General features: G+C 45.9%; 1 protein-coding gene across 5 annotated transcripts; it reads right to left on the bottom strand.

The window, feature by feature from the left end:
* Positions 1-6,330: 6,330 nt before the first annotated feature.
* ZNF22 (zinc finger protein 22) lies at positions 6,331-10,455 on the bottom strand. 5 transcript variants are annotated; one of them, XM_045570655.1, is made up of 3 exons: positions 10,282-10,401; positions 7,460-7,594; positions 6,331-7,273 (listed from the first exon to the last, which is right to left on the bottom strand). In XM_045570655.1, exons 2-3 carry the CDS (start codon positions 7,506-7,508, stop codon positions 6,609-6,611), a joined length of 714 nt encoding a protein of 237 aa, XP_045426611.1. In that variant the 5' UTR covers positions 7,509-7,594; positions 10,282-10,401; the 3' UTR covers positions 6,331-6,608. The 5 variants fall into 5 exon arrangements, with proteins under 5 accessions (XP_045426611.1, XP_045426612.1, XP_045426609.1 ...); XM_045570656.1 differs by having other exon boundaries at positions 6,331-7,240; positions 7,454-7,594; positions 10,282-10,400; XM_045570653.1 differs by having other exon boundaries at positions 6,331-7,594; positions 10,325-10,455.
* Between the last annotated feature and the right edge of the window lie 7,433 nt (positions 10,456-17,888).

Here is a 17,888-nt window from a genome sequence, read left to right as displayed (position 1 = left end):
CAGATTGGAGAGAGTACAGGTTGGGCTGTGAGACGCATACACTCACACACACACATACCCTGCCCAGTCCATGAATTTCGGGCACTGGGCCTCTAGTATAAAATAATATTAGATGTCAACTGTAATTGAAAAATAAAATTCAAGAAAAGGTTAAGGAGGTTACAAGAGTAGGATCCTAATCTGTTATGATTGCGAGCTTATAAGAAGGGAAAGAGATTTCTCTCTTTCTCTTTCCTGCCTGGTGAGGACACAGTGAGAAGGTGGCCATATACAAGCCAGGAAGAGAGTCCTCACTAGAGACAGAGAGAACTGGCACCTTGACTTTGGACTTCCCAGCCTCCTGAACTATGAGAAAATAAGTTTCGGTTGTTAAGCCACCAATCTATGGCATTTTGTATGGCAGTCCTACCTGACTAATAAAATGTACTAATACACACAAAATATCACAAGGCAAAAATCACAAGAAACCTAAGTATAATTAAAAAATAAATTTAACTAATTTTTTGAAATAATATAAGAATTAATAAGTGAGATGTTTACAAAATTAAATAAGGATGGTGGTAGAGAAAATACCTATTTTATTAGTCACACACACACACACAAATAACTAGAAATGTACCTTATAATATATGTGCAAGATTTACATGTAAAACAACCTTTATTCTTTTACTAAGAAATATCAAACAAGAAAGACACTAAACTGCAAGGCCAGCTCATCCTTAGAGAGGAGGATAAACATTGTAAAGATGTCTAATGATTTTAAATTAATCCATAAGCCAATAAAATATGAATTTTATATTTTGGAATACATCAAGAGTATTTTTGGAATTGCACAAGCTGATTTTAAAATTTGCCTAGGATATAGAGTTTAGGTAATAATAAAAACATTTTGGAAACTAGAGTAAAACATATTATTATGCTACAATAATTAAAAAATTGGTAATGAAGCAGAGATAAGTAGACAGGAATTGAAAGTATAAATATAGATCCACATAACTGTGGCATTTGAAGTAAGATAAATACTGCCTACAGTATGTTCCCACACAGAGGCTCTGCAATGTAATTCAGCCTTTGGAAGTAGCGAAAAGAAAAACACCCAGAGGAGGACTAGAGGAGTAAGTACCAGAGGAGACAGCAAGGTTATGAAATGAGCGCCTCCAAGGACTCCTCGCCGACAGGAAAGGGACAGAGCCCCGGTCACTGTGGTGCCGCTCATCTCCTGCTTCCCAGCCTGGCCCCAGTCTCTGCCCTGCTGTGGAATAACTGGCCTTAAATTTATATTTTAACTATAAATATGACATACACATGATAAAAAGTTCAAACTATGGAAAGCAAACTGTTCTCATAACTGCTTCTCTTTTAGTTTCATCCTCCTATCTAATAAAATAGTAATATGCAAATTGACCACCACTCTAACACACAAGATGGCTGCCCCCATGTGGACACAAGATGGCCACCACAAGATGGCCAGCAGGGGAGGACAGTTGGCAGGGACCAGGCCTGCAAGGGAGGGGAGTTGGGGGTGACCAAACCTGCAGGGGAGGGCAGTCAGGGGTGACCAGGTCAGCAGAGGAGGGAAGTTGGGGGTGACCAGGCCTGCAGGGAAGAGCAGTTGGGGGTGGGGGGGACACCAGGCCTGCAGGGGAGGGCAGTTAGGGACAAACAGGCTGGCAGGGGAGTGGTTAGGGGGTGATAAGGCTGGCAGGCAGAAGTGGTTAGGGGCAATCAGGAAGGCAGGCAGGTGAGCATTTGGGAGCTATCAGTCCTGGATTGTGAATGTCCAACTAAACGGGCAGTTGGACATCCCCTGATGGGTCCCAGATTGGAGAGGATGCAGGCTGGGCTGAGGGAACACACACCTGTGCACGAATTTCATGTACCAGGCCTCTAGTATTTAAATATTTATTCACAGACTCATTTAGTTAAATGTATATTTATGAACTGTCCAGAGCCAGTTTTGGTCTCTCTCAGACTCATGAAAAGTTTAGATGATCAGGGCAACTCTTGTGAAGATCAAGTTTTCAGATTCTCCACCAGGGACATCCTAGGTCGCCTGTGCTTGCAGGTGTACTCAGGTAGCAGCAGTCTGCTTCCAGTATCCCTTTCCCCAGCCCATGGGCGACTCATTCCATTTCTGCCGGGTTCTGCACCTGGACACGGAGGTCAGGCTCTCAACCTCAATTCACACTTCTACAGGGACTGATTTCACGTGTGATATGGGTGGACTTACATGAGGCCGTTCCCTTTTACCCCTCCTTCCCCCACGACAGAGCACCCACCGAGCCCCGCTAAGCAAGGAGCCGCAGCAGGCATAGCAGCACCCAGCGCAGGCCAGAAAGCTCCACGCTGCTTCTCCGCCTCACCCTGCGCCTTCCTCCCATGGCCATGCCTCACTGTGTGCACACAGGTTCCCGCGGACCCCTGAGAGAGAGTGTTTCTGAGCAGAGGGGTGGGCTAAACCTCGCTGGGAATGGACTGAGGGGACAGTGCCAGGGAAGGAAAGAGATCTTGCAAGGAGTTGGCTATAGAGGAGAGCAAACTAAGAGGGAAGCAGATAAAATATTAGTTTGTTTTTAAATAAAAAATGGATTTTTTTTTGTTTTCTAGCAGGAAGGGACTAAGTGGCAGAAAAAAGACTCATCTTCCTGTGCCTTGTAAGTTATTAATATCTAAGTTACAGTGGAACTGGGAAGAATATTCAGGTAATTTGACTAAATGTGCTCACTTTAAAAAATTATGCTTGCATTTCCAAAGACATTTTACTGAGTCCCATCTGACTGTAGAGGGTGACCTCAAATTCTCCACATTTTGAGTATGCTATTTTCAAAGGAAGATACAAGCTGAATGCACATGACAGACAAGCATATTTCCATTCTATCTCCTAGGCTGCCATCTAGTGACAGTTCTAAGTAACGTAGAGAAGCGTAAGCAGCCCAGGGTCCAGAACAAGACTGAGGCCTGTCCATCCAGTGCCCTCACTAAGCTGGGGTGTTTCCAACTGAGCCTAGAGAAACACCCCAGATGTTTACTTCAACAAAATGAAACCACTTTGTCTCACTAACATGGGGAATAAATATAATGGCCAGGCAATTCTATTTAGAAGAGGTACTCCTACTACCTGTCAAAAAATTGATATATTTACTTAGAATTTTAGAGAGGAAGGGAAAGATTAATGTGAGAGAAATATGTATCTGTTGCCTCCCACACACAACCCCGATGGGGATCAAATCTTCAACCTGGCTATGTACCCTCATTAGGAATAAAACCTGCCACCTTTGTTGGAGTATGGAACACTCCAACTGAGCCCACTGGCCAGGGCTGTACAGGATCTTAAATTTCCCTTAGGAACTTATGAAATGGTGCTGGGGGGAAAATAGAACTCACCTTTAAATTTATGGAAAGTATTATTTTTGCCGACAATTTCAGATTTGGTTCAACAGGTTCTCTGCCTCTCATGATCTAAGTCAAAGAGTAAATTCTAAACAATGTCCCATACTCTAGGCTAAGCTCTCTGCCTGCATTATTTCATATAATCTCCCCCCAACCCCCCACAACTCAACCACAGTATCTTTTCCAACTTAAGAACAAAATTCAAATTGACCAGTTGCTAGATGACCAAGATGCAAACCCAAGTATGTTGCCCTAGGGCCCAAAGTCTTCATTAAATCCTGCCTATCCTTATCAAAGATTAGTATTATGTATGCATCTTAGACACCACCTCCCAGAGCACACTGCCCCCAGGAAATGGGTTATCGCAGTGGTCCTGCAAGGGGGTCCTGGACCAGCATATCACCATCACCTGGGAGCTGGTTAGAAATAGAAATCATTTGGCCACAGCCCAGACCTACTGGAAAGCCATTCTGGGTGGGCCCAGGAATCAATGTTTTAACAAGCCTTCCAGGTGATTCTGATGCATGCTGAAATTGAGAACCATTGGGTCTCTACAGTACCGTTTGCTTTACTCATTTATGTTCCAATTCCTCTACTTGACTACCCACTAAACCTTAGTTCCTTCAAACTAAGGCTGTTTTACCCAGTTTTTCTACCGCACTTAGATTGAATAAATTAATAAAGAATGTGGAAGCCAAAGGTTTTAAACAACCTATCTTACTCATTGATATAGGACAGAAATTCCAACAGTATTAAAAAACAAAACAAAAACACAAAAAACAAAACTTGGCATTCCCCTTTCCCTAAATAAAAAACTCAGAGGTTGTATAGGGAGCCAGAATAAAAGGGTTCAGCTTGGTAAACCTGTTATGGTGGGAATTCAGCGGAACATCGAGGGGCGTATTTTCATACAAGAGTGTATTCAGAGGCAGTGCTTAGACTCATGTTCCACTGCTAGTCCATTTCTAACACAAATGATTCCATTCACCCACTAATGTAAAGCAGTTGTAATTTCTTCTCCCAAGGTGCTCCTAAAAGGAGGAAAAGGCTGCAGTGCCAAGTTGGTTACCACAGGCTACCGAATGTACTGACCTATCTGTTCCCGGTTTTATGGCTCTAAGAAATACAAACCAGACTGAGAAGACATCACCCTCTGGAGTACTTGCTTTATTTTTATAGGGAACAGAAGTTTATTCAGGATAAAAATGTAAACTATGAAATCTAACATACAAAGGTCTTTCTCTTGCAGGACCCTGTGGTTGCTGTCAAAATTGCAAAACTCATTACATTTAAGAAAGCAGTGTTGGTTCAGTCAGAAGTTACTCCACACACAAAACTGCTCCACACCGATGGTAGGTCCTCAAAATGGCCCTGCTAAGCAAAGATCAAGTCTTTTGTGAAAGGTAACTTCAATCACCCGTCACACACTCTGTGGGTCTCCCGTTGGCTGAGACTATTGCCAGCAAAGCCATCTTCTAAGACTCGAAACCAAGTACGAGGCCAGGAGGAAGACCAAGTTCAAGTTTGAGGAAATAAAAAATAGGCAAAACAAATGATTCTTCCAAAGCTGTGCTTTGAGATGTTGCTTAAATCCTTAAAATAATTTCCCAGGAGAAAAATAAAAAGGTGGTAGTATGCAAAATATTCCATTTTTAAATTTTTATGAATAATTGTCATTAATACACCAGAAACGGACATGATTATAAAAGATACAAAAAAAAATCAGAATGTTAACATTTAATAGAATTAAAGTTTGAGCTGAAGGCTGCTGAACAGAATGTGGGACACAGCACTGTTTGCCAGACTGTAAATAATTAATTTCACTCATCAAAGTTTAACCCTTTACACTCCGAACCATTCTGGATATTGGCTACCAGCTACTTGACGCTACTTTGCGGTGGACACGTGCGTTGAATTAACTCAATTCCCCGTAATCACTAATAAACTGCAATGTCCCCCCTGAGAGGGGACATCCAAGTGATATGCTAGAATTCCAATGTCCCCTGAGAGGGGGCAGCGGAGTGCAAAGGGTTAACTTAGATTTCAAAATCTACTTTGAGCTACATTTTGATTAAGTAATTTTTGATTTAGATATAATAATTTGCTATTATTTAAAGTTCTCAAAGGAGAAGGCAGGGAGGTGTGTGCATTGTAGATTTATAATTAGCAAGTTGAAACTGTTTTGGTTACATATGGTTTAATTATTTATTCATGTGGGTCTAAAATGCTATTTCAGTTTGTCAGAGCACAAGAGAACTTCAAAAGAAGTCAAAGTCACATCACATAAAAGCCAAAGGTATAGAGATGGATAAATCCATTCTAACTTCTGGAAAACAACTGACACAGTGTAACACCATCACAAAAAACTTGTGGTTTAATTCAGTTTCGCTTTGACTTTTAGAGTAAATTTTAATAAGAATTTGGTGAAAAACAGAAAAATTCTGGTTTTACAGCTGTCCATAAGAAAGAAAAAAAAAGTTGATAGTGATGGGCCTTAGAATCAGTGAGCAATCAATCTATTTTCATATAGCGAATCTTGAGTCATACTTACAAACTGGTGATTAATATACTACAAGACTTTACAAACATAAAACTTCATGTTAGCTGAAACCGGTTTAGCTCAGTGGTAGAGCACCGGTCTGCAGACTGAAAGGTCCCATGTTCGATTCCGGTCAAGGGCATGTACATTGGTTGTGGGCACATTCCTGGTAGGAGGTGTGCAAGAGGCAGCTGGTCGATGTTTCTCTCTCAGCGATGTTTCTAGCTCTCTCTCTCTCTCCCTTCCTCTCTGTAAAAAATCAATAAAATATGAAAAAAAACAACAACAAAAAACTTCATGTTAGAGAACTCCCAAATCAATGGAATTAACTTTTTTTCCTTTTTAATTATTCCTTCAACAGAAAGTCTTAAAATTGGAAGTTACTGAAATTCCTACATTTTTATATGCCATTAAAACATGATTGTTCTTGTCAAAATTATGCAGGCAACTCTTTCAAACAAGGTCAAGAAGTTTATATTCTAGCAAAAAATGTTTTCAGTTTTCTGTACTCCAGGTTACATAAACGAGAACAGTGGACTCAGGTCATTTCTTTCCACCCGCCTGGCCTGATGGCACTGAACCCCGTGCTCCAACGTCTCCATGCTGGGAAAGGTCGGTGTTTGCATGCTCTATTGTGAAGTACCTCTAGATCTAAGGGAGCTTTTCTTTTCCTTTGCCTTTAGCGGAGGCGACCCACCGACTTCCTTTTTGTGCCCGTTTTCCAAGATACTACGTGAGTTTTTGCCTTAATGTTTTTGCCTGGAGTTTTGCGTGACTTCTCTTTGTGCACCTTCTCTTTGTGCACCTTCATGTGCTGCCTGAGGTGGGAGCTCTGACTGAAGCATTTGCCACATTCACTGCACTGGTAGGGCTTCTCCCCTGTGTGGGTTCTCTGGTGCTGAATGAGGTGGGAGCTCTGGCTGAAGCATCGGCCGCACTGATCGCACTGATAGGGCTTTTCTCCAGTATGAATTCTCTGGTGCTGAATGAGATTGGAGCTCTGTTTAAACCTTTCTCCACACTCATCACATTTATAGGGCTTTTCCCCAGTATGGACCCGTCGATGCTGGATGAGATTAGAACTCTGAAAGAAACTTTTCCCGCAATCAGCACATTTATGGGATTTCTTTCCAGTATGGATCTTCCGGTGTTGAAAAAGGGTTGAGCTCTGACTGAAACTTTTTTCACATTCTTTACATTTGTAGGGCTTCTCATCCAGGCCTCTTCTCCGTCTACTCAAGCCTGAGTCAAACCGAATAGTCGTTCCCCATTTCTGCCGCTGCCAGCCTCTTTTGCGCTGGTTCTCAGAGGGCTTTGCTTGGCTTGCACTCCGAGAAATCTTCCCTTGGGCGCTCCGAGGAATCTTCCCTTGGCTTGCGCTCCGAGAAATCTTCCCTTGGGTTGGGCTCCGAGGAATCTTCCCTTGGGTTGGGCTCCGAGGAATCTTCCCTTGGGTTGCGCTCCGGGAAATCTTCCCTTGGCTTGCGCTCCGAGGAATCTTCCCTTGGGTTGCGCTCCGGGAAATCTTCCCTTGGCTTGCGCTCCGAGAAATACCTCCCTTCGGTTTTCCTAACTGCATTGTGAGAGTCAGATGTGTTCTTAAGAGTCCACTTGCTTCTTCTGAACTAATGCTTCTCTTCCGAGAGCTACAGAGCTCAGAATTCTCTGGGTGTAGAAGAAAAAACAAAAATAAATTAGATGATTTGTTAATTATTCAACTTTATACCTCTTTAGATCCATCAAATTTGCTTCCACTTTTAAATTTAAAAAGTATTCAATACATAGGAAAATAAAAACAATTCTGCAAAAAAATACTTGTAAAGTAATTCTAATAATTCCAGAGTTTAAACTTAATATTAGCAAATAAAAATCGTTTTAATATTTACTCTCAGGTTAAACTTCTCACTGGTAGCTATCTAATTAAGGAGTTCAAATTAGAAAAACGACAAATTATGCTTTTAATAACTACAGTGTCTCAAAAAATGTATACACACTTTAACAGCTGGTAGTTCAATTTTGAAAATTAAATGTATTTTAATAAACACTGCCTTTATATTTATTGAAAGTGTGTATACACTTTTGGGACACCTATATTTGTCCTTATTCATTTAGCCATTCTACTTTCACAGCTATAGATAACAACTTTGCTCTAGCTTTTAGCATAAACTGTTTTGAAAGTAGGAACTATTCTGTAAAGAGCATTTAAGTTTCTGTAAGTTAATTTAACAAATGCTGGGTGAGAAAAATGCCCATAAAGAGATGCTTTTTTTCTAGATTTGAATGATGAAAGAGGAAAATTCTTTAAAAACTTGAGGATTGTGTTTTGAAAGATAAATATTTTAAAAAGAACTTTTACAGCAGTGTTTTTCAACCTTTCTTGGGCAAAGGCACATTTGTTTCATGAAAAAAATCACGAGGCACACCACCATTAGAAAATGTTAAAAAATTTAACTCTGTGCCTATATTGACTATATATAAAGTAATTCTCTTGAATAGGAATCAAATAAACACAAAGTATTTTATAATTACTTTATTATGAAATATTAAGTAAACAAAATAGTGAAAAATTATAGAATTCTTGTCTTGTCTGCACCTACGGCACACCAGGCAACATCTCGTGGCACACTAGTGTGCCGCGCGGAACAGCGGTTGAAAAACGCTGTTTTACAGGATAGCAAAAGAAACAGTAGGAAAAAGGGTGCAAAGGAGAAAGTTTAAATATAAAAACAGAGTTGGAATTTTAAAAGACATCCAAATGCTAAATAAACTCAAAATTTCAAATAAATCAATTTATTTACATATGAAGTTATTTTTTAAAAAGGCATAACAAGCCACAAACTCTAAATAGGTGAAAATTTACGAGAAGCTAGGCTTAAAAAATAATACAATTATTGGAACTATTTTTCACATCAGATGTCAGGAAGTAGACAAAAAAATTATAACAGGCTTCTAAAGCAAATAATGAAAACACAAATGACACCATTGTTCTGCCATTCCTTTATCTTTAAAAAAAATATATTTTATTGTTTTTGTTTTGTTTTACAGAGAGGAAGGGAGAGGGATAGTTAGATCGATGAGAGAGTAACATCCATCAGCTGCCTCCTGCACCCCGTAGGGGTGTCGAACTCAATCAGAGAAGGGGCCAAAATCTAAAATCCAGCCTAAATCGCGGGCCGAATGGTTTACTGAACAGTCATAAACTGTCATTGTGATGGAAACGCAGCGGAGTGCAGTGATGACAGCGCAGTGCGGGCCACATTGCAAGGCCTGGCGGGACGGATTTGGCCCGTGGGCCTTGTGTTTGACACATGTGCTATGTGCCCACAACCAAGGTACATGCCCTTGACCAGAATCGAACCTGGGAACCTTGAGTCCGCAGGCCAACGCTCTATCCACTGAGCCCAACAGTTAGGGCTCTTACCTTCATCTTATTGTATAACTGAGAGTTCAGGCTTGATAGCACTGGGGAATTTATCTGGATATTCAATAATTATATCTGCTGCAATTATGGTATCAGAAAAAGCAAACTGCATTCAAAACAAAATTACAGCGATACGGCTACTCAGTCTTTAACGGTGGTCAACATTTACAGAACATCTTACAAGGAGGCATTTGTTAGGTCCATGGTACTGGAGTTCAAAAAATGGCTTTAATAGTAATTATACCCTGAAAACACACACATTTACTTTTTAATACTATAGAAGTGAGACCTGGCAGGAAACTCAGGAGACTACCTAGTCCACCTGAAGCACCGGAGATGAGGACATCACAGTCCAGGCGGCCTGTGCGCCAGGCACGTGCCCACGCTGCTCAGTCCTCCCGGCAGCTCCAGGCCGGCGCCTGGCCCGCACCGGCCGGCCCGCACCGCGGCGGCCCCGCCAATGGCCGCCGCCGGCGCGGGCGCGGGGCCGGGCGGCAGTAACGGGACCAGCCTGTTTTCACACACAAACTGGAAGGACAATGAAGCAGCCACGCCGACAGCAGCGAGGCTACACAGAAAATGTCGCCAAGTCCCAGAGCAGCCGGTGCCCCCCGGACCTCAGTTCCCCACACGCAGCGCCACTGAGGCTCGGGAAGCGGCCGGCCCGCCCGCGCCTCAGGCCTCCGCGGCCCCCTCCGCCCCCGGCCCGGCGTCCTCCAGCGGCGCGGGGAGTGGAGGCCAAGGCCAAGGCCGAGGTCGCCATCCCCGGCCTGCAGGCCCACGCACCGCATCCCGGCCTGCCGCCCGCTCCCCGCCCCCCGCCCCACCGGGCCCTCATTCCCCGCGCTCACCCACCCCCGGCGGGCTCCGCTTCCCGCACCCCCGGGACCCCACTCACCGCGCCTCTCTCCCTCCCTGTCGCCCCGCTCACCGCGCCTCCCGGACCCCGGCCGCCCCCGCGCCGCCCCGCTCACCAAGCCCGCCGCCCCGGCTCCCCAGCTCGGCGCCCTCCAGACGCCGGAAGTGCAGGCCCCGCCGCCGCTGCCACTCTAGGAACTCGCGGAGCGACTCTATGGTCGCGGCCCCCTTCTCTCGGTGGGTTCCTCCTCCAGATCCCCCGAAGGCGTCCGCCCGCGCCCCTGGTGGCCGAGGAGCGACCTGCAGCCGGTGCTTCCCGTCAGGGCTTAGGGGCCGCGACCAGCCAGCCCCCAGCTCCAGGCTGTTTTCTGCACATCTGACGCACTGACTCCCTGTAAGGGGTGCTATCGGGGACCCCAACTGTCCCCGATCTTTTTCACGAGTCACCTTGTTTCATTCTCAGCAAGACGCCCCGCAGGGCCGGAATGGTCTTATTCATTTCACCCGCAAGGAAACCAAGGCGGAGAGTGTGCTCCAGTATGCACCATGAAAGCGGACCCCCAAGGATGGGGCGGGCTTTTCCCGGGGAAGTCTCCCGGTTTTCAGCATCCCCTTATTTATCCTTAGTAACGGTCTCCCCTGTTTCTCTCTTCTGCCGCTCCTCCACCTCAGCCAAGCCGTCCTGAGCTGGGCACCCTCTCTCCTCTGCCAACTCCTCTGCTCCGGTGGCTTCAGAGACTACCCACAGGTGCTGAAGACTCTGGATTGTGAACTCCAGCCCCGCTGAGATGCATTTATTACTGGACTCCAAATTTGTCTACCCACTTGAGTACTAAACACTACTTGCTTGTGTGACGGACATTGCAAACCTGACTGAGTGAATTTATGACATTCACCGTCCTAACCTATTCCTTCAACAGTCGTCATCCCAGCAACTGATGGCAACTCCATCTGTCCAGGTGCTCAGGTCCAAACTCTTGATGTCATTGTTGACTCTTTTTCATGCAAAACCCAAATTCAACCCATTGAAATTATATTGGCTTTATCCTCAGAATATATCCGGAAATGAACCTTTTACCCCCACTGCTATAACCTCTGGCGAGCCACTCTCATCTCCTGTCTGGATTATTGCTCTGGCTTCCTCGCTGGTCTCCCCAAAGTCTGCGCACAGCCCCAGAAAGTCCTCTTAGAATCCAAGTCAGAGGATTTACCTTACTTTTGTTCAAAACCTCCATAGGTTTCTGATGCCATTGGAACAAAAGCCCATGGCCTCACAGTGGCGCACACAGCTGTCCAGGTCTGCTTCTTGCTCTTTGTTGTGTCTGCATTGCTAAGAACAGGGCTCAGCAGGTACAGGTACTCAGCAAGTGTTTGTTGAATGAATAAATTTGTAAGATACCTCATTGTTTACAAGTGCGTTTACATCTAGTCTCAGGTCATTCATCTCTACTACAGTCTTGCTATGCAAGGATCGTTATGTCTGTCTTACAGGTCAGTAAAATAAGGCTGAGGGAGGGAGACTTTCTGAGGTAACACAGTGCGTTGATGGTAGAGGCCAGAGTAGCTCCAGGTGGGCTAAGGCCTGGACAAGGAATGCCAACTCAAGAATCTGAATAGTAGCTGGACCGTTGTAAAGATTAAATGAGATAAATGTAAGGGATTTAGCACAGTGCATAATACAAAAATATGAGGTGTTGCTATTACTTTTACTAGTATTATTTATTTATTTATTTATTTATTTTTAAAAATATATTTTATTGATTTTGTACAGAGAGAAAGGGAGAGAGATAGAGAGTTAGAAACATCGATGAGAGAGAGTCATCAATCAGCTGCCTCTTGCACACCCCCTACTGGGGATATGCCCGCAACCAAGGTACATGCCCTTGACTGGAATCGAACCCGGGACCTTTCAGTCCCCAAGGCGACACTCTATCCATTGAGCCAAACCGGTTTTGGCTACTTTTACTAGTATTATTAAATCACTATTAGAAGTTGATGCTGGTCGTTGAAGGGGGTGGGGGTAGGGAGCAATGGCCAGAGATAGTATAGGAAAAGCTGCGTGGACCTTGAGAAAGAAGTTACCTGCCAAGAAGGGCCCAGCTGGCTGACTGGATTCAAATGTAAAAGGAGAGCCTAGCAGCCCTTTCTAAACTGGGGCCTTTCAGACAAGCCACAGGCAGGGAGAAGCCTGCCCTGAACCACCTGCCTGCACTGCAGGCCTGACCTCCCTTATAAAGCAGTTCCTGGGATTTCAGCCAATAGGACTGAGGCTTTCCCCACTCAGTCAGAACAGCTGAGCATCCAAATCACCAACATCCTCACTGATCAATCAGAGCAGCTCCATTTTGACCACTCAGGACAGTGCCTTTTGGACCAATCACATTGCAAGTATTTGGAGTCCTCATTTGCATGAGGATGACCAGTCAGGGACCAGGCTGTGTGTGTAAGCCAGCTCCCCTCTGGCTGAGACAGTACCCTGCCCCTTTCCACTAGTGACTGAAGGTTGTGCTCCCTCTCCCGGTGCTGAAACACTGAAGTCATCTCGCTGGAGCAGCAGAGGGGGGCAGAGCAGAGCTGTCCAGCCCCACGGCCCTCTCAGCCTGGGGCTGCCTCACCCCAGGGCTGCCTTACAGCCATGCTGCTTCATAACTGAGCTGTAACAACACAGCTGTTTCATAGCCGTACTCCGCTTGACAGTTTCAAAAGCAAAAATGACCTGCTGGGACTGTTTGCTCTATGTACATTAAAATAAGATAACATTTATTTAAAAACATGTTATTGTTAGTCAGTCATTAATTAAGACTAACTACTTCCATGTCCCACGTAAAGGTGAATTACCTCTTTTAGCTTACCTGATAACGATTTGGCCAACTACAGTAGGCCCAGAGATGTGTAGATTGGAAAAGTAGAGATTTAGATAAAGAAAAATGAATTTTAAAAAGGAGAGAGAGAGAGATGAAAGTCATGAAACAAAGGTGTGTAGGTAGAAGAATGGGCAGAGTGGGAGGTGAGGATGGAGAGGGGCAAGAAATAGAAAGGATATGGGGTGGGGAGGAGGAGGAAGATTAAAAGAAAAAGGAGAAAGAGAGGGAGAGAAAACAAGCAGTGTTTTATGCCTTCTACTTAGTAGTATAGTTATAGTCGATTCTTACTGAACGCTTACCATGTGCCAGACACTGTTCGAAGCACCTCCTTCCATATTCCTGTGCTAGGATTGTTTCCAGGCATTTACTGGCCCTTTTTGAAGGTCACATCCCTGCCTATTGCTGACACCCATCCCACTAATGTTGATTTTAGGTGTGAATAGCATTGGCCACCTGCATGTGAGTGAGTGGACATGGAGTATACCATGTCCCGGAAGAGGCTTTACAGCACTGCTTCTGTCTCCACACTGTCCCTGCCTCTGCCTGGAGAATACTGTGTGCCACGTGGGCTGCTCCTTCAGTGGGACCTGAGAGAAGACATGTGGAGCGGAGATACATATGCCCACCTCAGCCGCCTGTAGTCCCATGTAACTTGACAAATAAATGGTCTGATTATAGTCACTGAGATTTTTGGTGTTACTTGTTTCTGTAACAAAGTTGACTAAAAAACCTCCCACAACTTTAAGAGATAGGAATGTTATTATCCTTATTTTACAAATGAGAAAATGGGCACAAGTAACTGGCTTTGCTTTTTCTTTTTTGTTTTGTTTTGTTTGTAAAAAGGTTATCTTTATTGTTGAAAGCATTAGAGCCCAAGGTGAGTGGCTGCACATGCACATTTTTGTGTTGGCTCTTTAAGAGGATGCCTGCATTTCCAGCCATCTCTCCCTAGCAGGCAGCAACCCCACTGCTTTTCACAGCCAGATGGTATGAGAGCATCTTTCTCAGTTCTGGTGCTCTCTGTTGGGGGTCCAAGCTTGGGGTTAAGATCCCAGAGTTCTCAGTGGGAATCCCCCACAGCTGAGATTTCTTTCCATAACTTTAGCTGCTGTATGCTGGAGCCCACCAGCCCTCTTGTGCCTCCGCCCTTCCTACCAGTCTCTATGTGGTATCCACTTTCCATCCTTGGTTACAAGGTTCTCTCAAACTGGCCCTCAGGTGGAAGTTTTTCTGTATTTTAGTTGTATTTCCAGTTCGGTCCTGGGAGCATGTCTGTGCAGCATCCACTTACTCTGATGCCCCCTTGGAATCCGTCCCAGCTGTGCATATAACCTCCATATGATAGCATCTCTCCAATGGGGTTCCAGGTTATTTTTAAACAAATAATGGGACACATATTTACAGAACAAAAAGGACAAAGGGGGAGAGACTGGGAGGGACAGATAGGGCAGCAAAGACATGGTATGCCACCACCTCTCCCCAACAGCACTTCTTTCTGGGGAAACTGGACTGAGGGTTTAATGGCTGGGGGTTCTCTGGAGAGAGTTTCCAGAGTGTGTCCCTGGCTCTGTGGTATTTGAAAGGCTCCTTCTAAGAAGGACAGTCTTCTGGGCTGAGAAAAGTGCTGGCAAGACAGCTTTTTTTTACAATGGTTTTGTTCCCTGCATCTCACTCCAGAGAGAGAGAGAGAGAGAGAGAGAGAGAGAGAGAGAGAGAGAGAGAAGGGAGAGGGGAGAGAGAGGGAGAGAGAGAGAAGGGAGAGGGGAGAGGGGAGAGGGGAGAGGAGAGAGGAGAAAGGAGAAAAGAGAGGAGAGAGAAGAGAGGAGAGAGGAGAGAGGAGAGAGGAGAGAGGAGAAGAGAAGAGAAGAGAAGAGAAGGGAAGGGAAGAGAGAAGAGAGAAGAGAGAAGAAGAGAGGAGAGAGAAGAGAGAAGGGAGAAGAGAGAGGAGAGAAGAGAGAAGAGAGAAGAGAGGGAGGAAGAAGGGAGAGCTGCATTTGGAAATAATGCAAGGGATGTGGTCACATGTGTGGCCCAAGCACGGTAACACGTGGGCCAGCTCCCATGAAGGCCCTGAACAATGGTTTGAGTGCCAAGCCTGAGACCTGGCGTTCTGTTTCTGTTGAGTTCTCTGGGAAAGGAAGCTCTGGGAATTCCCATTCCTAAGTTTGCAGAAAAACACCCCATTTAAAAGTACAGCCAGGAGGGAGCAGAGCCCCACCCTGCCAGCTGGGCGTCCAGGGCAGGTCGGCAGCTGGCTTTCTCCCAGACAATTACAACAGCGTGTGCACTGAGCTGTTTTTACACTGGGAACCGGCTGGCTCTGATTGCACCTCCTGGCTGATTGTGGCTGCGGGACTGAGGCGGCGGCTGCTGTCCACCAGGACACCTGCTAAGGACAGCCTGCCCCTGTTCTGCAGCTGCGGGGCACCCTGTGCCACCCACACGGGCACGGTGTGCACTGCCAGGGCCTCCGCCATTCACCTGGCCTGCCCTGGGCCTAAGGGACCAGATGTTCCTGGGTGAAGGCCCAGCTTTATGTTGACAGTGGGAAGGTCTTTCATCCATTTTCTGGCAAACATCCCAAGCAGGTAGCATATGGTTGTTACCAAGGGAAAAACAAGCTGTTTTCAAAGCCTATTTGTTCTGGACAAACCACCCTGTTTTTCCCGAGTCCACTTGCTATGTTGCAATCATGTGGATTTCATCCTGTTTGTTATTTTCCCTGGTTCCTGAGCCGGGCCTTCTGAAGGAGAGGACGCGCTCTCACCAGCATCTTCACTTCACCTTTGGATACACTCATTCCCTGAGGCACTGGTTAGTGAAGGGCGTCTGAGAAACACCGTGAGGTCTGCAGAGAGAGGGCCACGGAGCTTCCCCACAAACCAGCAGGAAACCAGAGCCTGCAGCGGCGGGGTCACAGGGAGCTGACGGAAGCAGGCTTTCCAGTGGCCCCTGCAGAGTAAGGGTGGCATCGATGGGAAGCCCTCAGATGACAGGAGTGCCCATTTCCCTCTTTTTGTGCCAGTGGCTTTTGTTAGCCCAGGTATTCGGAAGTTAGTTTTGATAATGTCCATTTTAAAAGTGACACTTATCTAGACAAGCATTAAATTAAATAATATTGTAAGAAGTGCAAAAAAACACCCTCAGTCTCTTGTCGGTGGAATGGGGTTCTTTCACGGACTCGCAAGGAAAGCATTCCGGAAACCGCGTGTAGGAGGTGGTGACGTGCAGACTTAGTGTGGCGCCAGATGCAAAATCAAAGAACTGCCCTGGGTTCCAAATGCCTCATCTGTCCCGCCATAAAGAAAATCCAAGCTTGCTTTTCAGGCCCACAAATAGGGCCAGTGTCCGGAGATTGTATGCCATCCTGCTGCTGCAGTGTGCCAGGCCAGAGCGGCGGCCAGGGCCGCATGATAACTATGGAGAGAGAACGCAGGAACCAGCAGGCCAGCACCGTTACCCAGCAAGAGAGAGAGCTTTGCTAAGCTGAGATTATATTATCTTGGCCTTGGGGAAGGACCATGCATCCTTTCAAACTAACCAATCAACTTCCCAAGCTTTGCTGGGCTTGTATTGGATCCTCCCCCTAACCAATCCACTTCCTAGCTCTTATCCAATCCGATCCTTTCCCCAGGTTAGTCTGACAGGCCTCTAAGTGCACCATGGCTCCTCCTGCGCATGCCTCACAGTGGAAGCACCTCTCCTGAGTCATCCATCCTCATCTTGGCTTCTACTGCGCATGTGCCCAGAGGGGGAGGGGGATTTCTCCTGCTGCTTTTTTTTTTTTTTTAAATATGTTTTATTGATTTTTCACAGAAAGGAGGAGAGAGGGATAGAGAGTTAGAAACATCGATGAGAGAGAATCATCGATCAGCTGCCTCTTGCACACCCCCTACTGGGGACGTGCCCGTAACCAAGGTACATGCCCTTGACCGGAATCGAACCCAGGACCTTTCAGTCCGCAGGCTGACGCTCTATCCACTGAGCCACACCGGTCCCGGCTTGCTGCTTTTATTCCTCCCTTGGTAATGACCAGTAACAACCGTCCTGCTTCCTTTGGGAATGAGAGGTCCGCCGAGGGAGCGTGAAGCTGCAGCTGCCCAGTGGAGCAAGCAGGCTGTGTCTGATTCGGCTTCCTAGTTTATTATGCTGAATAACATCTGATTCCCTTTGCTCCCTTCCTTTGTTAATATCTAGCTATGGCCCTGGCCAGCTGGCTCAGTTGGTTAGAGCATTTGCTCACACACCAAAAAGGTTATGAGTTCAATTCCTTGCACTTATGAGGTGACCTATCGATGTTTCTCTTTGCCTCCCTTTCTCTCTTTAAAAATCATAAAGCATATCCTCTGGTAAGGATTTTATATTTTATATAATATACATATCTACGCTAACAAACCCACAAACAGGTGAGTATTTACTGAGGGCTCCTGCTCCTATGGCTCCCCGGGCTGGCAGGTGTCTCCGGGCTGGAATGCCACACACAGTTGTAACCATCAGGCTCAGCGTGGGCCTCCGCCCAGGGCCCTTCACTGGCTCGCTGCTCTCAGGGAGTCTCCCGCTGAGGGCGCCCTGGCCTGCAGAGGACTGGGGCTCTGCCTTTGTCCCCCCAGGGCTGAGCAGAGGCCTCTCACAAGACCTCACTCAGTCACTGCTGAACTAGAGCGCTAGTTCAGGATGGCAGCTGTGCTAGGCCCGAGGCTGTAAACAGGGGCCGGGGAGTGAAATGACCCGTTTGATTTCTTTTCTACCCTCGCCTCGTTCTTGCCGCCAATCCACCTGAGCCCGTACCTGGAAGATTCCTGATGCTGAGAGTCTG

The sequence above is a fragment of the Pipistrellus kuhlii genome, unplaced genomic scaffold, assembly GCF_014108245.1.
Source record: "Pipistrellus kuhlii isolate mPipKuh1 unplaced genomic scaffold, mPipKuh1.p scaffold_m20_p_35, whole genome shotgun sequence".
In the NCBI taxonomy this organism is placed as follows: Eukaryota; Metazoa; Chordata; class Mammalia; order Chiroptera; family Vespertilionidae; genus Pipistrellus; species Pipistrellus kuhlii.
This window is presented reverse-complemented; position numbering and strand designations above follow the sequence as displayed.